We start from the raw sequence: 16,196 nt of genomic DNA, 5'->3' as shown, positions 1-16,196 counted from the left end.
GTGAATATATGATCTTGCGCGCATTTCCCCTTTCTAAAGGCACTCTGAGCTTCATTTAATGTAGGTTCAATGACTTTTCTTATGCGATTTTCTAGTATGTACTCATAAACTTTTTGGGTACAACTCAGCAAAGATAAACCTCTGTAATTATTACAGTCTTTTGGGTCACCTTTCTTAAAAATTGGCACTATCAGTGCTGTCTGCCAATCTTTTGGTAATGAGTTTTGTGCTATTACCGTGTTGAATATTTTGAGTAGCACTTCCATTCCTCTTGTGCCTAAATTCTTGAGCATTTCCGTAGTGATAAGATCATTCCCTGGTGCTTTTCCTAACTTCAGCTTTTTTATAGCATCCATGAGTTCTTCCATCGTGATGTCTTCTACTATGTCGTCTGTCTCTGTATCGTATACTGGCATCTGATCCGAAGTTATTTCTTTCCCTTCTAATATTTCCATAAAGTGTTCTTTCCATCTATTTATTTTTGCTGTCTCATCTGTTATTATTTCTCCATATTTATTTTTTATAGCCATTGTGTTTTCTGTTTTCCCTTTTCTCAGCGTTTTTAAAACCTTGTAAAATAGTTTTTGGTTCCCATTACTGTTTTTTTCGAGTTTACATCCGAACTCTTCCCACGATTTTCTCTTTGCTTCTAGTACCATTCTTTTAACGATATCCCGTTGTTGTTTGTATTCGTCATACTTGTTTGTCGTTTTTAGTTTAATATATTGTTGCCATTTGTCTTTTTTAATTTGTATTTCTCTTTTAATATCCTCGTTCCACCAGGCCGTTTTCTTCTTATCGTCATTTATCTTGGAAACTCCGCACGTCTGTCTTGCTGCGTCTAATATATGTTGCTTAAATGTATTCCATAATTTTTCGGCATTTTGGTTTTTTGCCAAGTTGATCTTTTCCAGTTTTTTGTCTAAATGCAAAACGAACTCCTTGGCTATGTTTTCGTCTCTTAATTTATACGTCTTAATGATTTCCTTAATTGTTTTTTTGCCTGCATCTAGCCAATTTTCTGACTTTGCTCCTATTTTGTCGCATTTAAGTTTCGTTATGAGCAGGAAATGATCGCTACCTATCTCCGCCCTTCTTGAGATTTTAACGTCCATAACCTTTTTTCTATTACTTGTTTCTACCAATACATAATCTATAATGGATTTTTCTTTTCTTGTATGTTGTTCTCGCGTATATTTGTGAATGTCCTTGTGTTCATAGAATGAATTTGTTACGACTAAGTCATTTAAATGGCAGAAATCTAGCATTCTCCTCCCATTATTATTGCGTGTCTCTTCCCCGTGACTACCTAAGATCGTTTTGTATATTTCGTCTTTCTTTCCCACCCTACTGTTGAAGTCGCCTGCTATGTATATTTTTCCCTTGGCAGTTTCGGTTGTTCTTGTTAATATGTTCCAGAAAGCGTCTTTCTTCTCCGCATTCTCGTCTTCATTTGGACCATATACTGCTATTATTGTAGTTTTGTTTTCTTCAATATCTAATTCTACCTTCATTATTCTTTCACTTAAGAATTCCCAACCATGTACTTTCTCTGCAAGTTTTTGATGTATTAGGCACCCAACTCCTGCAGCCGCTCTTACATTTAAGTTTACTCCGCTATATATTAGTAAGTGATTTCCATTCATGTTTAACGTTCCACGCCCCTTTTTCTTAGTTTCAGATATTACCAAAATGTCAAGTTTTGCTTTTTCGAATTCTTGTATTAATTCATCTTCTTTGCCGTTTAAACTTCTCGTGTTCCATGTTCCTAATTTCCATATTTGTCGATTTTTTCCATTTGCTTTTCCATTTTCCATAGCCGTTTTCGTCATCGTTTTTTTTTGTTGTTGTGTTGCGTTTAGTTTTTTGATAAGCTTCCCATACTGAGTGCTCTTTTCGAGACTGCATTTGTAGTTGTGGGTGACCTTTGGCTTATCGTTCTTCCTTTTTTTCCATGTCAGTTATGAGTACTGCACTTTCTTGCTCCTCTTCCAGGTCTTCTAAGCCGAATTCTTCACCATTTACAATAATTTTATCGTATTTCAAGTACGAACGGTGTCCTGATTCCCTAGCTTTTTTCATGTATGGCAGTAATATCTTTCTATGTTCTAAAATATGTTTGGGGTAATCTTCTGAGATATATATTTTTGTTCCTTTTAAATTTTTTGCATTGTTTAGTATATGAAGTTTCAGGCTGTAATTTCTAACTTTTATAAATATTGGTCTAGTTTTGTTATTTTGTTTTTTTCCAATTCGGTAAATTTCACTTATTTCGGATTCCACTGTCACGTTTACCCCAATATCTCGTAGCACAGTTCTGATATTTTCTTTTAGTTGTAGTTCGCTTTCATTTTCAGCTTCTTTATTTCCTTGGACTATCAGATTATTTCTTTTTATATCCTTTTCTAAATTTACAATTTTTTCGTTTTGTTGAATGACCGTTAGCTTTAGTTCTTCGTTTTCACGTTTTAGATTTAGATTTTCATTTTTGATCTCTTGGATCTGCTTTTGGCATTCGTCTAATTTATTTTCTATGCGTTCTGTCCTGTGATTTAGATTTTCTAGTTGCTGTTTAATTTGTTGTAATATCTCCTCCATTTTATGTTATGCAACTCTACTTACTATTGGATGTTCGATGTGTTGCCTATCCGGATGGAGCGTTAAGAATGCTTTCCGGGTCGTCCCCTCGGAGAAAACACTCTTATCTCACAACCGTGATAGCGTATAATCGTTGTATGTAATACTCGTTTTAATTCAATTTATTTATTTACGTTTATTAATCAGTGCCTATCAAATATTGACTAATTTAAACTCCTACCTTCCGTATATCCTATCAGATCACAAAAACAACACGTCAAAAAACTCGTAATGTCCCAGGATTTGAGCTTTTATTACGGAGCACTTAAACGTGTGCGTTCACTATCACTTCAGGTATTCAGATCGGATATATATGTCTTAAATAATAACAATGCCTTAATGCAGGGTACATGTAGCGTTTTAAATTGGCAATATGTGGTCTCCAGGAACAATTTTCATCATTTAACACGCCAAGATATTTAATTTGGGGAACTCGATCAATTTTTATGCGCTTGAGATACACGCCACTCTCTGCTAACAAGCAAATCTGGCACTTAAAATAGATATTTTGTATATTGTCCATTCTATGTTTTAATGAAAAATAAATAAATTTAGTTTTTACACTTAGTGCAAGCTTATTGATCGTGAACCATCTTTTTGTTTTGTTTAAACCACTCTTCATATCATTTTGAAGAGTAACTATGGTACCGAAGAAATATGAAGAAGTTTATTGATAAAAACGAGAAACAAAATAGGGCCCAACACAGAACCCTGCGGAACTCCGCATGTAACTATGGCTGGTACACTAGTGACATTGTGAATACGCACACATTGAATTCGGTTCATTAAGTAGCTATGAAACCAGTTCCACGCCACTCCTCATTACTAGTTCCCATAAATGTTGCATTAATATCTTGTGATCTACTGAATCAAACGCTTTGGTATATCGATAAAAATTCCTGATACAAACAAATTGTCATTGGACCCTACAAATAAACCGCTGCAGAAGGAGAAAGCTAAAGAATTTACAAACTTTTCGCGTTCAACTAACAGGTACTACAACAGCAAATGATATTTATTCTGCAATTGATGATAATGATAATAATAATAATTATTATTTATTTTATTTTTTATTTTTTATTTTTCTTTAGAACCATACATAACTCCACCAGACACAGACACAGACACTAATAGTTACTTGATTTTAATCCGTGCGATTAGTTAACCAGGCTAAACCTGAGTTCTCACAAGAAACACCGACCATAATAATAACAACAAATGATACAACATATACTACAATCAGATTCACCTCTGAAGCAAACCACATTATCACAACCCATTAGTATTCAACCCAAACGCAAAAGCCTAAACAGCACTTTAGACTCACAACATGACACACAACATACTGTAATATCTCCACCCTTAACTCAACCAACCACACAAACACAACTTCCTGAACAAACAAACGCAATAAATACAAGTAACGCAACATGCACTACAAAGACAGGTCCACCCAATAAAGTTACACGTCCTAGCACAGTTAAAAAACACAAAACTCCTTCTTCACAGAAACACACCACATTATCACAACCCACTCGTATTCAACCGAAACGCGAAAACCTTAACAGAACTACATGCTCACAACATACTGTAATATCTCCACCAAAAACCCAAGCAACCACACAAATACAACCTCAAGAACAAAGAAACACCATAAATACAAGTAAGGCAACATGTACCACAAAGACAGGTCCACTGAATAAAGTTACACGTCCTAGCACAGTTAAAAAACACAAAACTCCTTCTTCACATAAACACACCACGTTATCACAACCCACTCGTATACAACCCAAACGCAAAGCCAAAGAAACACTTACACATAAACTCTATTTAATAAAAGTACAGGAATTATTATAATGATATTTTTGTTTTGTTTTCTTCTTTCCTGATAGCGTTGACTATTGTGGCCATTAATAGCTATGTTGGTAAGTATGAATTACATACTATCCCTAGATTTCCAATGTGAGTGTGCCAATATTTATTTTATTTTTTATTTTATTTTTTATTTTATTTTTTATTTTTTTATTTTTTTTTATTTTTTTTTTTCTTTAGAACCCTACATAACTTCACTAGACACAGACACAGACACTAATCGTTACTTGATTTTAATCCGTGTGATTAGTTAACCAGGCTAGACCTGAGTTCTCACAAGAAACACCGACAATAATAATAATAATAATAATACATATTTACTGCATACTTGTAACAAAAAAATATCCATTTGCAGAAGTCACACAATATTATTGAAATCTAAATCTTCTAAATTTTCAAATTCTGCTACGCTATAAAAGGCATGTTTAATTAATACACATTTAAGAATTTTCCTAAGGCTTAGGATTGATAATTTTCTTATACTTACAGGTAATTTATTAAAAAGTATGACATAAGTGTTTTGAAAACTCATATATGTGAGCATGTGATAGCAGAATATGAACTCGACTGGAATAAATTTAGCAGCGCAACTACCGATTCGTGCACTCTTTCCATGGTTGGCAAACATTAGGGCGTTGTGAATTATGGAACCTGTAATTAAAATATTATAGGGAGCAGAGGACTACATCACCGACAGTTCAGGCAGTTTTTACAAGAATTAGACCAAAAATTTTTCGATGATGTTCCTTGTTTCACCGAAGTTCGTTGGCTCAGCCGAGGGTCAGTTTTAGAAAGATTTTTAAAGATTTAGCGTCACGTGACCCTATTTTAGCTTTCACGTTAGAAAAAGGCAAGTCAGTTGATTATGACAATGACTGGTGAGTTGAATGTGCCTTTTTGGTAGATCCGACATCAATTTGAACGAAAAATGTAAAGAAGTTAACGCCTTTGCATTTTATACACAGTTTGAATATCTACTCAGAAATAAAAAAGGCTGCAGCACGTATTCTGTGTATGTTTGGTAGTACCTGTTTATGTGAACAGATGTTATCTGTCATAAAAATAAATAAGAACAAACATCGCAAAAGAGTTACGAATGAACATCTCCAATGAGTTCTTAAAATAACTACCACGCATATGATACCTGACATCAATGACCTTGTCAAAGTGCGAGAAGTCAGGTATTTGGATCCTCAAGCTCAAGATGATTACCCTCTTTCTTACCTTTGATATGATATGTAACAACTCCAATAACTAAATAAGTAAAGATATTATAAAAATTCAGTATGTGTTAATTTCTTTAATCTGAACGTGGCCGCCTACACACTCTAAATCTAATTTATGGTCCTCTGCAAAATTGAGTTTGACGCCCCTGATTTATAGGATGAAAGAGAGGAACCGAAACGCTGCTTTGCAACAGTAGGAATTCTGAAACAAAGGCGATAATCCTGTTTTTAATAATTACTCCTAAAGATCAACTGTAATTTTGAAATAAGCCTAACACAACAGAATTTTGAGTTTCTACAAGGTAGGTAGCTAGTGATTAATCAAATGCTCGCCAAGTAATTAAATTCGTAAGATCTTACAAAATTGTAATTTAGCACTAACACTGCAAATTATTAACAGCCTAATTGTCTCTAGAGGGCCAGTCCGTTAGATAATAATTATTTTCGAGCTCATATCGGTAAAATGATTAATATTTCCACTGCCTGACGAATAAAACAAGAGGGAATACCGGGCAATAAAATTGACTTTAAAGTAAGGCATTAAACTATTTTTACGTTGCTACTAAAATGCGAAAGGATAAAACTAAAATCTATAGCTATTCGAATGTCTCACACAAACCCGAATTATATAGTGCAATGGTATGGAATAGCTCCTCAATAAAGTAAGATTCCAGTTGCAGGATCGAGAAACGAATTTATCCTCTGCAACGGCATCGAATCTAAAAATGCAACAGCAAAATTCGTCCAAGATCTCTGTTTATCCGTGTAGACATGATATCATAGATTCAGATAAATGGTGCGGGCGCTGGGAATTTTCTAATGCATCTACTTTTGTTTCAGGCCGCTGCTGAAGGAGATTAAAGCTTCCTCGGTATATCAAATCGTACTGGATTGTGAGAGCGACCATATATTTGACATTTTAGAGCAGGCCAGGGAAGTAAAACTCATGGAAGAATATTACAGCTATATTCTTACTTCTTTGGTAAGTAGTGGTATTGAAATTCCAGCGCGGAAATGGGAAGGAAATAACTTCAATGTCGTATTTCACGGGCGTTATTGCCAATGAAAGCTGGCTTGGTCAATTTAAAAGTTAATTTGATACTTTAAAGGGCGTTTAAGATTTCCGCTATCTTGTTAAATAATTTAGTGCCTAATGGGAAGCTCAATTCTTTAAAAACGTTAGCCACGAAATAAAGAAAATAAATTAAGCCCCTTGCAAGAGCTTGAATAAAACCGTTTAATTTTATTGTCAATAAGAGTTGTCTTTGTCTTTGCTTTTGAGTTTAAAATTGAGATACAGAGAGGTTTAAATTGCGCTTGTTTCCTATACAGTATTCCGTGTTACCTTTTATTTTCTCCCTCGTGCTGCTTGAACGACTTTTTCAGATTTTCTTTGTTTCAGTAAAGGGAATATTAAAAATCGACTTTTTACACAGCCCAAAGTGTTTTTAACGTATCGTTGAATTTTTGGGGTAGGATTACTCGGGCGAGCAAAAAATGTTAATTTGATGTTCTATAAAAGCATATTCACAGGGCATTGATAATCTCAGATCGGCAACATATCGTCTGTTTAACCCGTTGTGCTACAAATTATTGAAACCATACATTCGTGATGATCATTACATTCACAGGAGGTCAAAACACATCAGTAAGCAGCAATGGGTAACCACATCCATTTTCCGTGACAGCATTTCCTTGTTCATCTTGAAGAATACGCCTCCATTCTAAATCCATCATTAAATTGCAACTGCCTAAGGTTCACTCTATGATTATCGTTGTTCAATTTTCGAAAAATAATTAATTGGAGTGTAGCGTTTTATTACATAATACAGGAATAGGAACTATTTTTATTTTGAAACATGAACAGAAAGAATCTATTCTTAAATTATTAAATTTGTATTACCTAGACAACAACTTATATTGTTTTCCTAGGATGTACCGATTGGCGTTAATGGTCGCCACAGTACAAACAGTTTAGTCAGGATCAAAATCACACCCCATTTAAGCGTGCGCTTTGTGGAGATAGGGCAGAGACTTTTTGGTTTATTTGAAAAAAAGTTTGTTTTAATCCAACAACTCACCATTTTTTTTTTCATATTTATGTTACACTCTGTAAATTCGTTACCTTTGGCGACCTTATTTTTGATTAAAATATGAGGTAAACGGTCATAAAAGCGTCTTTCTCACTCTTTCTGTGTATGTGGACATAGATTAAAATTCTACCATTCACGATCTTCTGCCTTTTCAGTCGTATTTTATTGACTCCTTTGCAATATCTGAAACCGGGGCCAATTTGTGAAAGATTACACAAGTATAAAAGTCCCTCCAATTAATGAAAATATCCCATTCTTTAAAGCCCAAACATGGGACCATTTTGGTAACGTAACAGCCACCAGAAAACTGTGGCATAAGGTCATCAAAAGCCAGACAAAGAAGGAACGAGGTGCTCCATAAAATTTAGATTGAAATCTACTTGAGGTAAATTCGTTTGGTCTGGCCTTATTGCGTACCTCCTCCTAAATCAACCAAGTAGCTGTTCAAAGTAGCAACAAAAACCCATAATCACGAAAATAACTTTATACATGAAAAGCTTCTAAATGTGTAAAAAACGATACGTATGTTACGTTCTTTTCGCTCGTAATTCAAATTTATATTTAAATTCGACGTTTTATTTGATATTATTACGCCATCTAGGTGTGCCGTTCGTAATCCACTAGTTTTAGATGTAAGTTAATTCATGTGGTAAATTTATTATTTTCTTAGTATAGGTTTCGTTTTAGAAGGTCTTTGTTTCGCCGACGGGGGTCGTGCACGGTTTTCTTTAATTTCTTTCGGCGCAAATTCAAAACGAGATTCGATCATTACTTGTAGAAGAACATACACGCCATTACAGTAACTCGACAATTTTTGTCAGCCTTTTGAGATTTTTATTGGTGCTGTATAAGTTTGGTGAAGTTTTTAGCGCATTTTTGAAAAAAATACGCTATTATATTCGTCATTGCTGGCAGGCCGGCTGTCCGCGTTAGATCTCCACAACTACAATAGCTAGAGACATCAAATTTTCACTAAAAGCTTTCTGCTATAGTGTAGATGTGCAGGCACTAGTCTATTTTGAGTTAGATTACTTATGAGATCGATAATTGAAGAAAATAATTTCGATATGGGTTTCGTAGGTGCTATAATTTTACCGTTAGATAGCGCTACCAGTATAAAAACTTATTATTTACTTTGTGATTTGTTTTACAAAATGAAGACGTACCGTCAATTGAAATTAAATAAAATTAATTATTTAACGCAGCCAAAATTACTCGTGAGATCGATAATTTTAAACTTCGCTAATAAAATACTCACCTGCATTACCAAAAATGCGCTTTAATCATGCATATGCTGATTTACAACTTGTTTCTTGGTATTTTGCTATCGCCACTTCGCTGACGCATTTTTGGATACGTTTTACAAGTACCCAGTCCGTTTTGGTATGTTAACAAAAATTACACATTTACCATATAACCATTGTTAGTCTTCTTACATCTTACTCTTGGTTTACTCTTTTTTTCATTATTACGTACCGAATTGTGTTTTCTGCATCGATATTAATGAGTAAAAACTGCCGAACTATGAATTTTGTTAATTTTCCGCAAAGAATATTCATTTGAGGAGGTCCACCGCCATCTTATGAAGTGAGTTTCTACATTACCCGCTGCGAAGATTCTACTTCAATTCCACCAACTACAGTATGACCAGAAGTATGAAGTCCTGAATTGTAAAAATATATATTGGTATGTATAACGTATAAATATGTATTAACAAATAAACAAAAATGCCAATCGTAAATCTAAATGATCTGCTCTATATGTCCACCATTCTGTTAGGCGCATAATTCAAGGCGGTCCTGGCTCGTATTATCTTGTTACGTTTTGAATTGAATAGACCCATAGAAATTAGGTTATTCGTTCATCGTAAAGTTTTCGAATTATTGATTCCTATTTAGCACTTTACAGTTTTTATATCCGTGAGCATTGCTTACGCAATTTTTTATGCACCGCGCTATTCACTGCCCCTATTATTCGTTTGTTTGTATTGTTGTCTGTTACAAATTGGCAGAAAGTGTCCGTCTTGAGCTCAACAATGCCGTTGCGGCCTGTAGTTCAAAAGGTATTTTTTTTATTTCGTCGACTCCTTGATTAACGTTTGATTACATACTGGATTTCGAAACAAACCAATCCTAATTATGGAATTTTCTTGATATTCGCTTAATGATTGTAGCCTGTTTTGATATTAAAATTTTTTCTGACTACGATCCCTTAGATCCCCTTTTATAGCAGACCTATACAGGGCGTTTCATAATTGAATGAATGGGCGATTTTTGGATTTTAAGGATTTTAAAAAGAAAACTTCATATGAACCATGTCTTTTTTACATAAAAACCGTGTGTCGGATTGAAAAAAATCAAAATTGGGGATTTCAAGAATAAATTTTATTTTCAGAGAAATCAGTGGCGTACCATCATTGCCTGCATGTGAAATTCCGTACGAACGCCACTGGTGGAAATTAAAAAAATGTGGTACGTTAAAAAATGCCTCTGGATACATAGTACATTCATGCCAAATTTCATTAAAATATCTAAAGTGGTATTAATAATAAATGATTTATTTTTGAAAACTTTACCACCCTGTATCTCAAAAGTTAAGACGTTTAGGACATAGGTTCATATGAAGTTTTCTTTTTAANAATCAACCAAGTAGCTGTTCAAAGTAGCAACAAAAACCCATAATCACGAAAATAACTTTATACATGAAAAGCTTCTAAATGTGTAAAAAACGATACGTATGTTACGTTCTTTTCGCTCGTAATTCAAATTTATATTTAAATTCGACGTTTTATTTGATATTATTACGCCATCTAGGTGTGCCGTTCGTAATCCACTAGTTTTAGATGTAAGTTAATTCATGTGGTAAATTTATTATTTTCTTAGTATAGGTTTCGTTTTAGAAGGTCTTTGTTTCGCCGACGGGGGTCGTGCACGGTTTTCTTTAATTTCTTTCGGCGCAAATTCAAAACGAGATTCGATCATTACTTGTAGAAGAACATACACGCCATTACAGTAACTCGACAATTTTTGTCAGCCTTTTGAGATTTTTATTGGTGCTGTATAAGTTTGGTGAAGTTTTTTCTTGGTATTTTGCTATCGCCACTTCGCTGACGCATTTTTGGATACGTTTTACAAGTACCCAGTCCGTTTTGGTATGTTAACAAAAATTACACATTTACCATATAACCATTGTTAGTCTTCTTACATCTTACTCTTGGTTTACTCTTTTTTTCATTATTACGTACCGAATTGTGTTTTCTGCATCGATATTAATGAGTAAAAACTGCCGAACTATGAATTTTGTTAATTTTCCGCAAAGAATATTCATTTGAGGAGGTCCACCGCCATCTTATGAAGTGAGTTTCTACATTACCCGCTGCGAAGATTCTACTTCAATTCCACCAACTACAGTATGACCAGAAGTATGAAGTCCTGAATTGTAAAAATATATATTGGTATGTATAACGTATAAATATGTATTAACAAATAAACAAAAATGCCAATCGTAAATCTAAATGATCTGCTCTATATGTCCACCATTCTGTTAGGCGCATAATTCAAGGCGGTCCTGGCTCGTATTATCTTGTTACGTTTTGAATTGAATAGACCCATAGAAATTAGGTTATTCGTTCATCGTAAAGTTTTCGAATTATTGATTCCTATTTAGCACTTTACAGTTTTTATATCCGTGAGCATTGCTTACGCAATTTTTTATGCACCGCGCTATTCACTGCCCCTATTATTCGTTTGTTTGTATTGTTGTCTGTTACAAATTGGCAGAAAGTGTCCGTCTTGAGCTCAACAATGCCGTTGCGGCCTGTAGTTCAAAAGGTATTTTTTTTATTTCGTCGACTCCTTGATTAACGTTTGATTACATACTGGATTTCGAAACAAACCAATCCTAATTATGGAATTTTCTTGATATTCGCTTAATGATTGTAGCCTGTTTTGATATTAAAATTTTTTCTGACTACGATCCCTTAGATCCCCTTTTATAGCAGACCTATACAGGGCGTTTCATAATTGAATGAATGGGCGATTTTTGGATTTTAAGGATTTTAAAAAGAAAACTTCATATGAACCATGTCTTTTTTACATAAAAACCGTGTGTCGGATTGAAAAAAATCAAATGATTAAATCTGCCCATAAATGAAAATATTTTTTTACATGGTGATATTGTCATATTAATCATATTGTCATGAACTTGCAGAGAAACGGTTTTTATTTTTTTAAGCGAAAACCATGCATCGAATTGAAAAAAAAATACAAAGGGATCAAATTTGCTTAGAAATGATTGGGGATTTCAAGAATAATTTTTATTTTCAGAGAAATCAGTGGCGTAGCATCAATATCTGTCAAAATGGGCATGTGAAATTTTGTACGAACGCCACTGGTGGAAATTAAAAATGTGATATGTTAAAAAATGCATCTGGATACATAGTACATACATGCCAAATGTCATTAAAATATCTACAGTGGTATTACAGATATTAATAATAAATGATTTATTTTTGAAAACTTTACCACCCTGTATCTCAAAAGTTAAGACGTTTAGGACATAGGGTCATTGAAGTTTTCTTTTTAAAATGGACCCAAAAATCGCCCCCTTAAATATTGACATTCAATTATTAAATACCCCGCAAGAAGTACCCGCAGCGCCTTAAGTAATATGACATGAGGCGGCAGACGATCGATTTTAGCATACTCTGATAAGGCAAAATGAAACTCCATCGGTTAAAATTTTGATCATTCTCGTTCAGTGGATTTCGAGCTAGCTCCCCTACTATTAGCTCTTCAAGTTCAAAACAAAGATCTCTTAAATCGGAGATATCCATGGTGTGTATATTAGATACCAACAACACACAAAACCTTCCCCATACTAATTAGTATGGGGAAGGTTTTGTGTTTTGTTGGTATCTAAGGATCTCTTAGTCTGCCTTGTCTGTGAAATTGCGTGATTGTTTGATAAAATGCAGAAGCATCTCGTCAAGTTTGCGCACATTCTGTGGGGTTTTGTCTAGTGCGCATTATTTTCGGCGAAAGTGATAGAAGGAGTCGTTTGTTTGGTGGTGGTGGTGTTTCGTTAAATATTGCAGACAACTAAAAAAAACGCTGCTGGTTCGCGACGGTTAGCAAAGAGTGTACGTCTCTTCACTTGGACATTATCTGATGAGCTAATGTGAAAAGCAAACAACCACAACTGCCTCTTTACCATTGCCATATTATATCGAGGGACAAAGAATCAAGATGAGGAAACTAAACACCTATCATTCGATATATTAATATGTCGTAATTGGGTTGCACCAAAAATAAACTCGAATGTCAGTTCGCACTAAACCACAGATATTCCTTTCGATTCGAAGTCAATTATAATAATATCGCGAACTTAAATAGAATTGGCTCCAAAAATTGCGTTTTTACTTAAATCCTAATTCCCAGGTATATCGCGTTGCGTCAATAGATACTATCAAAGGTATTCTAATACTTCTACAGACTCAAGTTACGTTTACTATCGATTCTTAGCCGTTTGTCCCGAGGTTTTACTATTAATGTTTTATTGTAAAGAGGAACTGAAAAAGTATTCTACCTTAATGCGTTACGTTTTATCTTCCTGAATTGGATTACCGGGAGGTAAATTGATACCTAGTCGATAAGGAAGTTCGGTGGTCGTAGAGTAAAGGAAAGAACAATTACCTCTCGTACACTAAACAAAATCTTAGCGATGTAATCAAATTAAACGAATAACCACCAAAGAAAGTGGAGGGCAAATTGTAATTACGCGGTTATTTAACAGCTGAAACACTAATTACGATCTAGCCGTTATACGTTAACGCTCGATCGTAAAACCTCTCCAATTTAAGAAGCTATTACACAAAAATTGAGCTTTAAACCCTTTACAAAAATATTCCGTAACAAAGAGGTTTCCGGAAACTAAACTGTCAATCATGAGGTTAAGTAAATCCAAACAAGCACACAAAGGTCTAATAATGTTCTCGATAGAAACGAATTCTGATAGATATATATTTCAGGACACCCATTCAATTGACTTGGGAAGGCTGAAAGCCGCGAAAAGTAACATTACTAGCTTGCGACTCATAGACCCGAATACAACTGAAATCCGAATGGTGGCGCAAGATTGGGAATTGGGGCAACTAAGCCACAACAACCAGCATATTACCGTTCCCCCGGAATCTATAAGGGTAAGAAAATGCGATCATGCAGAATGTTGCGTTTTACACAAGTTCACAAACGCCCTGTCACTCAAAGCAAAATTACTACACTAACCGCTATAAAGGACTGGCTGATTTTACTAATTATAATTGCTGTGACTGTATCTCTGATTTTTGATCACAAAAGGCCAAAGTAAATTCTTCTACCCGCATTGTATGTTATTATCCACTTACTTCAAATTTAGTATGCACAAGGGCATCATTCCAGTGCTTGCACTTTGAATTAATGGACATACCTATGCTTGTACCACATCACATATAACAGACCTTAATAACATTTCAGCTCGTTTGAGGTATCACTTGGGTTATTGCAGATAATGAGTAGGCACAACCTGGACTATGTAGGTATACAATGACAAAGCTTTTAGTATAATTTACCGAGTACACCCTCAGAAACTACATTATGCTTACAAGACTTTGCACCTTATCAATTTCAGTTATAATGAAGTTTAGGATTACACCGCTGCACTGCTGTTCATCAAAGTAGGTGTATGTTTCCTGTCTTTTACGTTTATTGCTATTTTTCTATCTCAAACGTAAGGGATGCTTTATATTTAAACATATTACAAATGCTGATCGGTCAGCAAATTTTATACAAATATTACACAGTCGCGTAAGTGACTTCTGAAAAGTGGGCTCAGGTCTGAGTATTCTGGCATCCAAAACAAAGCCTTTTCAGTGACGGTTGTAAAGATAAGAAAAATTCACCGAGGGTGCACCCCTGGGAGAAAAGTACTCAAATGCTTAAATTGGCAAGGTTAAAATTTAAAAAAAATCGGAGGCGGGTTCAAGTTGCCTATATGTAGATTTGGATACTGTAAGGGGCGCATTAGGTTGGATTCGATTTCGATTTTTTCGATTTTCTCTCAGAAATAAGTAAATTATACACCTGTTAGCAACACAACTTATGATTGTAACCTACTACCTACCTATTGCCTATTGTTTAGGTCGACATTGATACCTACTATTATCTTTTCACCCAACAGATGCAGTAAAGCTCCCCCCCCAAAAAATCTCGGCAAATTTAAATGAACATTTTTAATTGGCCGAATTTTCAAAACCTGTAACACACGCAACTATTTGCTTCCAATAATTATAATTGCCGTATCTGAATTGACATCCTTAACCTCAAACCTGTCACTGCGTTTTGTATTTGTCTTGCCTCAATTTGCGGTTAATTTCATTTATACGAACAAAATAATCTTTCTGAACTTAATAAACAATTTGAAACTATGTACTGCTGTGTGTTCAAAGATCAATATTCAAAACATAACACTTTATAACTTCGCCGTACAATGTGACATGCGATTTTAAATTTCCCGGTTTTTATAATTTTGTGACTGTGAAACGGGTCTGTTATTACATTGGCCCAAATTTATTGGGAGTGGCTTAACTGCATCTGTTGGGTGAACAGATTATAGTTGAAACAGACCGGCACCATTATTTTACTCGAGTGAAATATATTTATTTTGGTGAAATGCTACTAAATAGGTGATCTGTCGTTTCGACCAATAGGTCGAAAAAACTTAATGGTGAAATATTCAAGTCATTTCAACCTATTGGTCAAAATGTAAGTAACTGTATTCTCTTATTAGGTGTCTATGAAATTTTCTTGTATTCCTATTTAGTCATTTTGTCGACTTTGGCCTATATCTCCTATTAGGTTATATTTATGACGTGAACAAAGTTACCTAATAAGTCATGGAACGAATATATTACCAATTAGGTAACAATCGTCCCTTTAGTTAGGTTACAAATTGGCACAAATAAGGTCCTTCTACATACTGCTCCTATTAGGTGATACAAAGTTAGGTATATGCCACTCCTTAATTGGTATTTTTAACGTACCTCACCTATTAGATGACCATTTACCACTACCATAGTTTGTTGCATCCTAATAAGTGTTTATTTCACCAATATGTCACCAGTGCCTAATAGGTAACATATTTACTTTCACTTATTCAACCTAAACATTACATAATTTCCACCTACTTTGGTCGAATTTCTTTTGCCTCAGGTTGCCGACACCTAAATTGTTAGCTGGGACACTATCTTTCTTTCTCTAAGGTGAAGTTTGTTCGCTTTGCTTACATCTGCTATAATACCGCCACCTAGCGGATTGCAGTTGTCCCTAATTGG

General features: G+C 34.7%; 1 protein-coding gene across 5 annotated transcripts in view; it reads left to right on the top strand.

Annotated features, from left to right (window-relative positions):
• The window catches only part of LOC116163247 (glutamate receptor ionotropic, kainate 2-like), a 103,011-nt gene that overhangs the window by 30,287 nt on the left and 56,528 nt on the right, over positions 1 to 16,196 (top strand). For 4 of the 5 annotated variants that reach the window (XM_031477113.1, XM_031477112.1, XM_031477109.1 and 1 more), the window contains 2 exons: positions 6,576 to 6,717; positions 13,857 to 14,027. In XM_031477113.1, the coding sequence (XP_031332973.1) occupies positions 6,576 to 6,717; positions 13,857 to 14,027 (313 nt within the window). The remainder of the gene's footprint in view (positions 1 to 6,575; positions 6,718 to 13,856; positions 14,028 to 16,196) is intronic. The other variant, XM_031477114.1, reaches the window with a different exon arrangement.

This window comes from Photinus pyralis, unplaced genomic scaffold (assembly GCF_008802855.1).
Source record: "Photinus pyralis isolate 1611_PpyrPB1 unplaced genomic scaffold, Ppyr1.3 Ppyr1.4_LG2, whole genome shotgun sequence".
NCBI classification, from domain to species: Eukaryota; Metazoa; Arthropoda; class Insecta; order Coleoptera; family Lampyridae; genus Photinus; species Photinus pyralis.
This window is presented reverse-complemented; position numbering and strand designations above follow the sequence as displayed.